Below are 13,365 nucleotides of genomic sequence, written 5' to 3'. Positions count from 1 at the left end.
TGTGATAGGGTCCCTGTGGCCAGAATAATAAGTGATTGCAGTCCTTGTTCATGTACAGGCAGTTAAATATTTGAAGTTTTGTGAGGCTTGAATTATCTGCTTTGTTATCTATGGCTATTTAATTGTTATATGACACTGACAGCCAAGCCATCGGATCACGATAAAATTCACTAACAAAATCAATAACGAAATGCAAAGTCGTTAAAAACGGATGAGATGCATCCACTAGATGACGGAGATGTTTCTTCTTTTTTTTTCATTCTAGAAATATACCACCGTTTGTTGAGAGAAAGGACCATTAAATCGCTGTGCGATCTGACAATAACGCTGCTTTGTAACCCGAATGTTTTGACTGCTGAATATATAACTGTGATATTATTTGATCAGGCGGTGATCGATCATAGAAGAAGATGTGACCAGTATTGTTCATTTTTTATTAAAGCGTAGTGTATTTCACAACAAATAAAATCTGCATCCCAGCGTTGAGTGGTACTTTAAAATATGGGGTATTTTATAGTAAAGCAGTGTTCTTCTGATACGCTGTGAAAGCAAAACGTTGGGCTTTACCATCAAACGTCTACTACTCGCCTTCCTTGTTAAAATGTGGAAACTACCCCAGTTTGAATAGTAATCTAATACAGGGTTCTTCAAAGTTTGAAAAACAATGATCTCTGAAGCATAGCGGACGTTAAGGTTTCCAAATTCAATATATTATAATATTATGATTTAAACTTTGCTGTATATTTCTTTTGTATAGAAATGGCTTACTGGGGCTAGGGGGACAACTGCTACTCTATGGTTAGCCGTATTCTAATTTAATGCTAAAAAAATGTGCTTGTTTTGCTAATTGTTTTAAATAAAGCCCCATGTTGTTGCTGCCTATTAATGAACAATTTTAATAAGCATTTGCAGCATGCGGGCTCGTAGCAGGGAATTGAGTGCCTGTGTAAAGATTTTTTAATAATAATGCAGCACTTAAGTGTCCCTGTATACTAGGAGATATCGAAGCACTTTATTTCTTTATGCAGACTCATCGCATGATTGGTAACCAGATATAATTGGTCATTTTATGTCCATTAGATGCGCAAAATGACTAACCTGCTGCGCTAAGGTTTTAACCATTTGACCTTTTTTTGTTTTGCTAAGGTTTTAGGGGCAGCCATCTTAAAAAAAAAAATACAATGCTTAGTCAACCAAATTCTACTTAAATTCTTGCTTTCCTGACCTTGGTTAGGATAACATTTAGCACATTTGTTGTTTGTATTATTTTTTGTGTAGCCAAATCCTCAACAGTATTCTCTTTTATTATTTTTATCGATAACGCAGATAGGTACTAAGTCGCCATATTTAGGGAACGAGATCCTTAAAACAGAACAGGAAAATAGCACAGAAAAGGCGATATGAGCATGTACTTCTGTTTTGAACTCACTGGGGTTCATTCACTAAAGGGAAGGTTTGCAGGCAACTTGTGGATTTCTGTATTTCACTATTCATTACTCTGAGAGGTGTCTCAAGCAAAAAAAGCTAAGCTCACCCTGCATATGTGTGCGGAGACTTTAAACAAATCTCCCTAATATGCAGAATACATTAACAGTAAGCAGTAGTTTTCCCGGGACATCCCTGGCAATCACTGCCGCCTGCCTCGTAGAGAAAGCCGCTCTGATTCCCTGAGTAAAGGTTCTCCTCCGGGGGAGAAGGATCTCCCAAAGAATCGTACCACCAGTCATGGCAAAACACAACAGTCAGGATGGAAGAGAGCACACTTTATTGGGACTGGGTATAGTTTAAAAAGGGAAATTGGCATACATAGGAAACAGGAAAGGATTGACATAAATAACACATAACACAATGGTGTGGAATTACACAGACAACATCAGCAGCAGACTAATCTCATCACACGCGCAACAATGGCAACTACGCAACAGAGGTGAAGAGATTAGGGCAGTAACACTTAAATGTAGACCAGAAGGGTGCAATCACAAATTATTACAATTTAACCCCTGCAAGTCAATATAAAATTGCAATCCTCTTTCCTAAAATATTTGTTTTGCAACATAATAAGGCTGCAAAAACCACTACATTTACATATGTTTAAATTAAAGAAAATTTAGGGGGCATTTGGACAACAAAATGTGTGCATTTTATGGAAAATAAAGGCACAGTATGTTTTTAGATTTGCATTTTTGTAGATAAATATATATAGTTTTTGCTATATCACATGCACAGTATGAGCAGATGTTTAAGGCTTGCATAGATATGCAGATTTATTTTAGTTCTGTATTTGTAAACTCATCTGAATTGGAACTAATCATTCCTGTATTCCAAGCACTGCTATATATTTTTCTTTTTTTTTCCCCATTTGTAAATATGAAAATATGCATCATATACTGTTTTTAAATACATTAACATAATAGTCCATTCCTTAGTTGGAAATCGGACTGGAACAAGTGTATTTTAATTCATTTCAGATTTAACAAATTTCCTAAAAAAAAACCCCCAAAACATTTAAATGACACGTCGATAAAGATTTGGCACATTAACAGAATAGAATACATTTTAAAAGACGCGTATCGTATGCCGGGGTGACGAGCTTCATCTTACAGGCTGTTGGATGTGTGTTTTTACAGCTTCTTCTTCCCTGTCCTGTTTACATCTTAGATTTTTTCAATCAATAATAATTCTAATTATTTTTTACCTTTCACCCCCATTATGCAAATCGTAGCCACAGGCCACTTCTCCTGCCGAGCCGGCAGAGAGGCGGCAGCGCTCAGTTCAGCGAGGTGGGAGCCCTCGAGGGAACAGCTTTGTGTCACTTCCTCTGGATTTCAGAAATTCACCAATTAAACCGACACGAGCCTCTCGCCACGGCGTGGCTGGTACCCGTGTGACATGCTCGATCCCTGGTGTCATAAAACACATACCGTAGAATGCACAGATTTATTGTGAAGCAATGTCACGTTAAGTGTAATTCACAAAAATAAAAAATACATATTTCAGTGGAGGCGGCACGCCAGAATGAAATGGGAAGCAGAAAAATAGAGCAATGTTCAATTACTCAAAAAAGAAAAAGACCACTAAGTAGACGGAGTGCCCTAGCTTATTAGTGAACGTGACGTTATTTAAAAGGGCAATTCGAGGACGCCTGTGTGTTCAGTATGCGGCGCGTCTGCTCTTCGGAGAAACCCTGTCCGTTCCATAAAAACAGCAGCCCCGGCTGAAAGGAGAATGTCATTGTGTGTTAATACCTGCTAATACCCCCGAGAGATTAAAAGGAAAAAAAATCACAGGTATACGTACTGGTGCTAATTAGAAAGTTGTATAAAGTTGGCACCCTGCAATTAGTGTTTGGTACAAGCTGCGAGCGCGTGAAATAATACATTTATTTTTACTTGGAAATGAAATTATCCTCACTTTGCTCCCCTACATTGTACGAGTATAATTTATGTTATAAAACAGGATTTGGCATCCTACATCCTACAACTCTCATAATCCTTGACCAGTTCTTGTTTCTTTCTGTCCATTCTGTATATTGTCATTTCTCATCCGTTATCTGTAATCGAATCGTTTACCAGAGTATTAACTCCTCTTTGTAATTCCACCAATATTATTTTATCTTTTCCTTTAATCTTATCTTTAATCTTGGTCTATCTCCTCCAACTAATACTTTTAATCCTTTTTCTTTCCTCTGCGTAATGTCACCACGTCTACCATATCGTTATCCAAGGACATGTTTCATGTACTATGCTGCCTGATCCACCCCCTTCCATAAACTCTCACCCAACTCTCCGTTTATGGAAAGGATAGCAGTTCTGGCACTCAAAGAGATAATTCGCCCCCTTTTTGCACTTTCCTTTACTGTGATCTTAACTGGGTGCATTAGATCTCATCTTGCCACATACACAGTAGAAATGTACCGTATGTGCTTTAGGATTTCTGCCGGTTCACTCAGTGTTCCACTGTTACTAAATAACTTGCCTTTAGTTTAATTCCTAGTGTGGCTTTCCACATGCTGGACCTCGTATATGGCTAATAAAAGGCAAACGAAGAGCTAAGGAGTGGGTTTGAAAGCAGGGCTCGGACACCATTGTCAGTCGTTCTTTAGGTTGGGCAGTCTGTCTTTGAGACACTCTGTCCCTCGTTCCCATTTTCTAGGAGTTTAGAGAAGCTGGTGGGCACAAGGGTATCACGATAATGTGTATATAAACTGCAGGATTGTGTTGATAAGTAAACATGCATAATTAGAATACAATTTGTCGCTTTGATGATTACAAACGTAGCTCGTAGTAGGTCACAGACGCAAATAAAAAGTCTACCTAGAGCCTTGGATCTGCAAGTGTAATTCCTTAGTTAATCCTAATGTGCCGACGCAGCCCTGCATAGAAACCAGGCATATTTCACAGGATTCTGGCCGGTTAAAACTTTATCCAAAAAAAATGTGTTGCGTTTATTAGCTTTTGTGACCTCTACTGGTAGGCTGAAAACACTACCTTTTCTAGAAAGTAAAACTTTTCCATATTTCGCTTTGTCTGTCATCTTCCTGCTCTGGGCTGTGACCTTTTGTTCCAGCGCTTCTCATTTTTTGTGAAATATGCTTTGGTCCTTTGTTGTTTGATTTCTCAATATATGTCATGTAATTTATATTGCATCCTCTTCATTTGTGTTTCAAAAAGCTCTGAATAACCTACCACGTAATTGCATATGCTGGAGTTGCATTGTATGTGGGAGAGAAGCAATGAGAGGGTTGCTGAGGTTTAAAGGGTAGGAGTGTGCCGGGGTAAATAGATGAAATAAAAATGCTTTTTGCAGCGTTTTCCTCGGCACTCTTTTAGAGAATGTTATTTCCTGTGGACTGACAAATAGCTGTAGAATAAGGAGCGATGACGAATGGATCCATTGATTCGCAGCCATTTGCTGCCTAGATTCACTGCGTGATTAATCGGCAAAGTGATATTAAAATAAGCCTTACCATCGCTCTCCAAAGCCCTGGCAGCATTCTGGAGTTAGAAGTTAATTGCCAATGGTTCTATGACAGCTTTTGATGGCTGAGAATTTTGGGAGGCTTAGTTCTACAACTTGGTTGCCACAAATTGCCCCAAATCTCCTCCTTTCACATAGCCAGTAGCTGAAGCTCCCATTTGGATTATAATGAATATATCTCAGGTTACCTTTCTGTTAATTCACTTAACATATACATGTTCTGTTCATATACAGCAGTAACTTGGCTCATCGCTATTACCTGGCCACCGACCCCGTGAGTGGAGATCTCTACGTGTCCGACGCAAACACTCGCAGGATCTATCGCCCCAAATCACTCACGGGTGCCAAAGACCTAATCAAAAATGCTGAGGTGATCGCAGGAACAGGGGAACAGTGCACACCTTTCGACGAAGCAAAATGCGGAGAAGGAGGAAAGGCCGTGGAGGCAACACTCACAGCTCCGAAAGGTACTGGCAATAGATAAACATTTTAGTTCATTTAACATTTTCAGACTGAAATAGTTATGAATAGCACTGACCTATTCTCTCTTTGTGTAAAGGTATTGCTGTGGATAAGAATGGATTAATTTACTTTGTTGATGGAAAGGTCATCAGAAGAGTGGATCAGAATGGCATAATATCAACCCTTCTCGGTTCAAACGACCTGACCTCCGCACGGCCTTTAACCTGTGACACGAGCATGCATATCAGTGAGGTAATTTCATCCCATACCGAAATTTATGAAAATTATTAGAATTTATTCATAAATAGGCAACAGAGATTACAGCATTAAATGCCATCGTTTACATTGTATCTTTTATAATGAAAACATTGTTATATCACCTTTGAACCAAAGGTACATTTTTTTCATGGCTGCTTCTACATTTTATTTTACATGTCTTAAATATTTCTTCATTTTAGGTGAGACTAGAATGGCCCACAGACTTGGCGATCAATCCAATGGATAATTCTATCTATGTTTTGGACAACAATGTCGTCCTTCAGATCACTGAAAACCGTCAAGTTCGCATCGCTGCCGGAAGACCAATGTATTGCCAAGTCCCCGGGATTGAGTACTCTGTAGGGAAATACGCAGTCCAAGCAATTTTAGAATCCGCCACAGCTATTGCTGTGTCTTACAGTGGTGTACTTTACATCACAGAGACCGACGAAAAGAAGGTGAACAGAATACGACAGGTCACCACAGATGGAGAGATATCGTTGGTCGCAGGCATCCCATCAGAATGTGATTGCAAAAATGATCCCAACTGCGATTGTTATCAAAATGGAGACGGTTATGCGAAAGACGCCAAACTGAGCGCCCCGTCGTCTCTGGCTGCCTCTCCAGATGGCACTTTATACATAGCAGACTTGGGAAATATTCGAATCCGTGCAGTCTCCAAAAACAGGCCTTTTCTTAATTCCATGAATTATTATGAAGTGGCCTCACCAGCCGACCAAGAGCTGTATATTTTTGATGTCAACGGCACACACCAGTTCACCATGAGCTTAGTAACCGGGGACTACCTGTATAATTTTAGCTACAGCAATGAAAATGATGTAACGGCAGTTACCGATAGCAACGGAAACACCCTGCGCATCAGGCGGGATCCAAATCGCATGCCGGTCAGGATAGTGTCGCCTGACAACCAAGTCATTTGGTTAACTATCGGTACCAATGGGTGTCTGAAAAGTATGACGGCCCAAGGTCAGGAGCTGGTTTTATTTACTTACCATGGCAACAGTGGACTATTGGCAACTAAAAGTGATGAAACCGGATGGACAACCTTTTTTGAGTGAGTACCTATCCAACTTTTATTTTTGCCTCTTGTGATGAACAAATATGTTTCAGTAGCTGATCCTCCGATAAAGCACTTCCGTTGAATAAGCACTTCCGTAGCCTTCTATAGCCCCCTGGCAAAGACTTGCCAGATTCTGAACTGCAAGCCAATATGGAGACACACGTGGGCACAGGTCACGTGACGAACGATCTTCACATAGTATATGCTGCATAGTTCATTATCAAGTTTTCTCCTACCTGTCCTGCCTATCAGTCTGTGCTCCTCTTCACAAGTTGTGTAGAGAAGCTGGTTCAAATATGAGCAAATCTTTGTGGACTACATATCCCATGATTCTCAATGCACCTCAAGGTTGACTGAGCATCATCTTTGTTCCAAAAGATGTGCTACTCATCTCTGAGCCGCTGACTGATAGGCAGGTGAGAATAGAAGATTTTATACACACGAAATATGGATTACATTTCCACCCCATATTACTACCCCCAGCCCTACCTCCACATTACTGTAGATAAATTATAATCAGGATTGTCTTATAATAAATCAAATACTATATATATATATATATATATATAAATACATACACATATATTGAGTAAGTTATGAGTATTGTTCTCTTGTAGTAAAAGCTGTCGGCCATAGAGGGTACAAGAAATACTCCTTTGCCATAATTTAGCACCTTACTATATCTTACCATACTGTATCTCCAAATTATGTTGATTGGAAAATATAAAACCATAATAGACGTAGCTTCATAAAAAAAATAATGTGTAAATACTCATCAGAACCCATGCAGACATTTAGATGGGTGAACATATTTTACTGCTCAGCCACCCACCTTTTACAGATAAAAAGCCTAGGTTATTATACCATTTTCAACCAATTAGACATTTAAAGGTTATTTCCTTTCTGCTATAACACTGTTTAATCAATAAATTAATGACTGAATAATTACATAAAACTGCAAGATTTGAAGAATCAAGAACGGCTTTTTTAAATGTTAATTTATTGCTCTCCCCCCTCGGATCCACAAAACATCTCGCAAAAAGTCATTCCAGCCATGAAAATTTCATAATTAGAAATAGCAGGGGGTTTACATAAACACATGTGGAAAATATGTAAATTGGGGCAGAACTGATTTTTATTATGATTCCAAGCCAGTTTCCGTTGATGCTGCTACTATCTTTAGTAGAAATCAAGAAATTCCTAAATGATATTAATCCTCTGTTGGTAATTTGGAGCTGCCAAGGCTTGGAATTCGATGACTCTGTAAAGGAACAGCTATGCCTTTTATTACTCTTTTTGACTAATACTGACATACCCCCCCGAGCCACCCTTTAATGGCCAGCCATCTTATTCCTTATGTGTACAAGGTGGCTGACCTTTTACAGGATATATATATATATACATATATATATATATATCCTGTAAAAGGTCAGCCACCTTGTACACATAAGGAATGCCACATGAATACCCATGAATACATCCACACCAATAAGCTATAGCTGTAACCAGATGTGGATATGTATCAGGGATCTCCGACACGTACCTGGCAAGCTACAGATATCTCACCTGTTCTTGGGCCACCTTGCAGGAGAAAGCAGTGCAATCAATGCCTAGAAAAGAGGAGGTTTATGTAGAATAGAATAAATGAATAAAATATAATGTAAACCCTCAGAATTTTTTCAGTCCAATTTTGTGATCACCCAATCAAAGGCAAGAGACCCCATTGTATACGTTTGCTCTAGTTTGGTTACTTAATACTCAATGTATAGATCAAATGTTTTGCTATGTAAAGTTCAATCGTCTTATATTTATGTTACAGTCAGGCACACAACTGAATATATCTAAAAAGTATTCAATTACCCAAGAAAAAAAATATTTAAGTAATTAACAGGCAGCTGATTCAAGAGACATCAGCTGAAACTTTGTTTTTCTGGAATGTAATGAAATAACTTGCCGTTTCTGCGATTTGTACGGATTAAATGTGTTTTCACAATGAAAGACATTCTTTAAGCTTATAGAACTCATCATTAGAGCGGCAGACCAGCAATACAGTAAGTAGCTCATATGCTTGAATTGAGCAAACTCTGATGAAATGGAAAATATATATTTTTTGTGGAATACACGAAAATGAAATTCAGTTGAAAGGGTCATTGGATTTGAAGCCAATTACACACATAAGCTGTTTGAAATAATATTTTATTTTCATGCTATGTAAGAGTGCATTTCACCCCCCCCTTCTGCTGTAAGAGAAAATTCAAAAATGAATTACCATTCTCATGCACATTATTTCTGTATCAGAGGAATGCTATAATCCTGTAAGCAAACTCTTCTCTTGGGATAAGGCACGGGTCTTAGTGGCGTATGCGTTATTCTTTACACAATAACTTCTCCAAATATTTTGCTTCTCATTCCACATTACAGATCCATAGTTGAAATCAAACAAGCGCATAGAATCAGACTTTAGCTGTTGCTGTGGGAGTCCATGTGTATGTGAGGGAACCTTTGCTTTTCCTCCCCTAATCCCATTCTCTCCCCATCCGGCCGCCTCTTTCACCTTGTCCTCTATTGAAGTTTGCAGGAGAGTTACATTTTAGTCTGACTTCACCTCATTTTATGAAGGACCATCCCCAGTGAGCTTCTCCTGCAAGAATAGCTTGGGTGGCCCTGTAGAAAGCATATTTAAATCAGTATGTTCAAGGCCGAGCTGGCGATAATGAGGCTGTCCTTGCAGTTTATGGCCAAATGAAGCAAGTGTTTAGGGGGCCTTTTGCCGGTGTGCCAGACAGCCAGTCCGGGCCTGATGAAACCACAGCTCTTGTGCAAACTCTTCTGCCAACTTCAACGTTAGTGAATAAACCCTTTTGTCTTCATAACTCTCCCCTTCTAATTTTCTTACCCCGTCCTCCTTCCTCACCCCTTCCCATTATATCCTTGTGCTTACAATTGCCCCCTTCCTCTGTTACCCCTCTGTCACCCTTCCTGCTTGCCCATATCTCTATCTACCCCTATTCCTTTACACGTTTCCATCCACAATGCTGAGGTTCTGTTTTCTGTTATTTTATTCAGGTAAATAAACGCTGCCCTCCTCCCCGTTTGGTCTGACACGGAGAATACGTTTCTAATTAGATAGGCACAAATGTATGCGCACATTTTAAAGAAACCCATTAAACTGTTTTCACTTTGAAATTCGAGTAAATGTATCGCTAAAGGCCACTCTGAATCAACCTAGACTATTAAAGTTAAAAGAAATGTACTGTTTGGAAATAGCCTTAATGAAAAAATCGTTAAACTGCGTGGTTATGGGCTGAAGAACATTTTGGTGCATCCCTTAGACATATCTTCCTACAAGTGGACTTTGGAGGGTGATGATTAGGTCTGCAGCGTTAGCGTGCAGTAATGCTGCCGTCTGCATATAAAACACGTTCTTGTGTTCATATTATGAAGACGCCAAGTAGTATATTCACGGGTCACAACAATAGTGCGCTTATAGCTTCAGCCGCTCAGTTTTTAAAGATGTAATAGCTTTATATGTAACAAGAACAGGGCTATCCTCAGGGTGTGCAGGGCCCGGGCAAGGTGGGTTTGTGGGACCCCTTTTTTTTTTCAAGAAGGGGAAAGTAGGGGGTCCTGGTCTCCGAGATCTCTTGTGGCCTCTGCATCTCTGAGAACGTGGAGAGCTGCCATACAACGTCATGTCTTAGAGCTCTACTTCACTCAGCAATGCACAACACAAGTGTGTGCGAGGGGAGCAGTAAGTTGACTCACTACGGGGTCCTTCTAAGCCGGCCGAAGAACAACATCGTATTTCTGTATCCTCAATCTACGCCATACATCTCTCCTCCTGTCGTATTTAGTTCTTAGAATAAACTGTGATGAAAGCATGGGCTTTGTATGGGGTATGTTCTGTTAAAAGGGGGTACCAAGTATTAGCAGTCTTGGGCATTTTTCTTATCAAACTGAAAAAAAACATGTTATTCTTCATTGTCAGGGATAATCAAATGCCTCCATTCATCTGCTTCTCACTCGTCACATATATTTAGCCACGGGGGGCCTATTCTAGATTCATTGCAAGCTGGACAAGTAAAGCATTAGACCCTCAAATAATACACGTTAAGGTAAACATTTCTATGGCAATAATTCATGTTAATACATTGTTTCATTGATAACACTCCAGCTATATATATAAAGCTTCACGGTGATTAACATAGAAAATAATACTCTGCACACATTTTGTTGATAACATTAAATAAATATAAAACATAAATATTAAATAAATAAAAACATAAATATTTATGGGGTTTTCTCCATTTCACATTCTGACTTTTTTCACCCTTTTTTATCTGTAAAAGCCAATCTGTTGTAAATTGTTCCAGGTCTATTTTGCCAGTTTTAAGAATGCTTTCTATATCCGTGAAAGGGCTTTTAGAAAAAGTATTAAAAGGAATAATGATGTAATAGGCTTAGTGCAGCGAAGCTGCCGTTTACAATAGCTGTTGGTTGCATCAATGGTAGAACTATTAACTCTCTGTGTGCCGGGGGCTAGCTTACATAGTCTTTTCATCACCCAGTCTGGTGAAAGCAATAAAAAAGGACTGTTGAACTAAGATCTAACAATGTTAATGAAGAATAATACATCCAATATCTTAGCTGCTTGATTAGTCGCGTTGTGTTGCTGTTCAGTTCTGCACAAAAAGGGTTGAGGATTGGGATAGAGCATCATTCGATAGCGATGAAGGCGGGTTAATATTGAGAAGTAAAATGTAAATTACAAGTAGTGTTTTATTGCAGGCTCTTAAAAACATGTGTCAGTAGGAAATCACTTGTTTTTGCTGTTTTACTTTCTCCGGGATTTTGAAATAATTGTAGGCCTTGGAGCTGGAAGGCTGTCATTATATTTGTCTCATTACTTTACAAGTTTTGATTAATTTGCTCAGTGCGGTTGATATTGGTTTCTATGTAATTTATGAGCATCTATTTTTCTAGACATGAATTTGGCACAGATTCAAAATCAAATAGTGTGGTGATACCAGGGCAGGATTTAATATCGTTTGAACCCTGGGCAAACATTTTCTTGCCCCCCGACAACTCCTTGGCATGCAATCATGTCAAGTACAAACGCCTTTGCTGACTCAGAATGAGGAAGAGACTGTCAGAGTCAGTGCGGTCTTCCCTTCTTCTGCCCACGCAGGGGAGACCCCAGTACTCTGTTACTCGCACAGCAAATGAATGGAGCGGGTCCAGCAAGAGACCTGAAATGCAGTGCGAGTTGTGATCAGGGCCAGCTTTAGGTGTTTAAGTGCCCTGTGCGGGCCACCACAGTGGTGCCCCCTGCCCGTCATCACTCTTTATCTCCACTTTTACTCTTCCACACCTCTCTTTTCCTCCCTCATGTAGCTCATGTATAGATCAAATAAATAACACATGGAAACACAGCATTGCAGTTATAGATCAACTGTGTTCCCGCTGCATTCCTTCCTCCCCTCAGCGGTAAAAGAGAGGTTGCATGCACAGTGTGCGAGCAACACCGAGATAAGGTGTGGGCCTATGGGGAAGTGGTTGCAGGGGTCACCCAGGCCCCATAGGGCGGTAGGCCTGGTCGCAGTTGCAACCCTTGCAACCTTGATTGTTGCATGCTCAAGAGGCCCCCATAAATTACTGCACAGTTCACCAACAATAAATGGGAAAAAAAAAATTATATATATATATATATATATATATATATATAAATATATGAAAATAAATCTATAGTAATTTATCTACTATCCCATAGCATACAGACTGTTAATATCCTCCATGCTGATCTAACATAGTAACATAGCTTTAAGTGTCCCTCATTAGGTGGGATAGTCCCACTCCTTCTGTCCCTCTTTCCACCCCTCACATACTCTAACATACGCTCACATACACAGTAACACACTTACACTTTTTTGGCTCAGAACAACTCTTCTACTGCCTGCTCCCTCGCGGCCCTCAAACGTTGCTTGTGTCTGAGCGCCGGGAAAAACATGCATAAAAAATTGAATGTCTTTCTAAAATGCATTAATATTAAATATTACAATATAATAAATATCACCGCATAAAATAAATGTCAGTATTACCAGTGGGTTTGATAACACCCGGTGTAACTTGTGTTATTAGGCATTTCGCCGAGTGAGTTTTCACTCACACATGAGATCGGATAGCAGGGAGGAAAATCCGTAATCAGAGCCCAGCTGAGCTGCCAGTCAGCCGGAGTTACTTATCAACGGGCGAACATTGATTTGTGTTCGAATCGTGCCTCGGGATTTTGATATTTACTTTAGCTGAGCTGCTTTGCTCAGCTTTATCAAGATCTGTACTGACAATCCCGTGTCCCACTTGTGAATATGCAATAGATTATATGAGTTATTTATGTATCCATCCACTAGTGTCTGGGAATTTTTAAACATGCCAGTAAATGTGCTGTTTTGACTTAATTATGGATTAGTCTAGGCTACACGGTGTAACTACAGACTTGACATTCTAGTTCACTCTTTTCATGGAAACCCAGAAAGGTGGCAACTTGATGTTCTAATAATTAATCATGGATTTCTTTCAATATTATTATT

General features: G+C 39.5%; 1 protein-coding gene across 1 annotated transcript in view; it reads left to right on the top strand.

The window, feature by feature from the left end:
* TENM3 (teneurin transmembrane protein 3) overlaps positions 1 to 13,365 on the top strand; it is a 195,935-nt gene that overhangs the window by 165,805 nt on the left and 16,765 nt on the right. Inside the window, exons 22-24 of the mRNA XM_053459514.1 lie at positions 5,212 to 5,444; positions 5,537 to 5,691; positions 5,898 to 6,772. Of these exons, the coding sequence (XP_053315489.1) occupies positions 5,212 to 5,444; positions 5,537 to 5,691; positions 5,898 to 6,772 (1,263 nt within the window). The remainder of the gene's footprint in view (positions 1 to 5,211; positions 5,445 to 5,536; positions 5,692 to 5,897; positions 6,773 to 13,365) is intronic.

This window comes from Spea bombifrons, chromosome 1 (assembly GCF_027358695.1).
Source record: "Spea bombifrons isolate aSpeBom1 chromosome 1, aSpeBom1.2.pri, whole genome shotgun sequence".
Classification (NCBI taxonomy): Eukaryota; Metazoa; Chordata; class Amphibia; order Anura; family Pelobatidae; genus Spea; species Spea bombifrons.
Note: the sequence above shows the minus strand (reverse complement) of the source record. Positions and strands in the feature narration are given on the sequence as shown.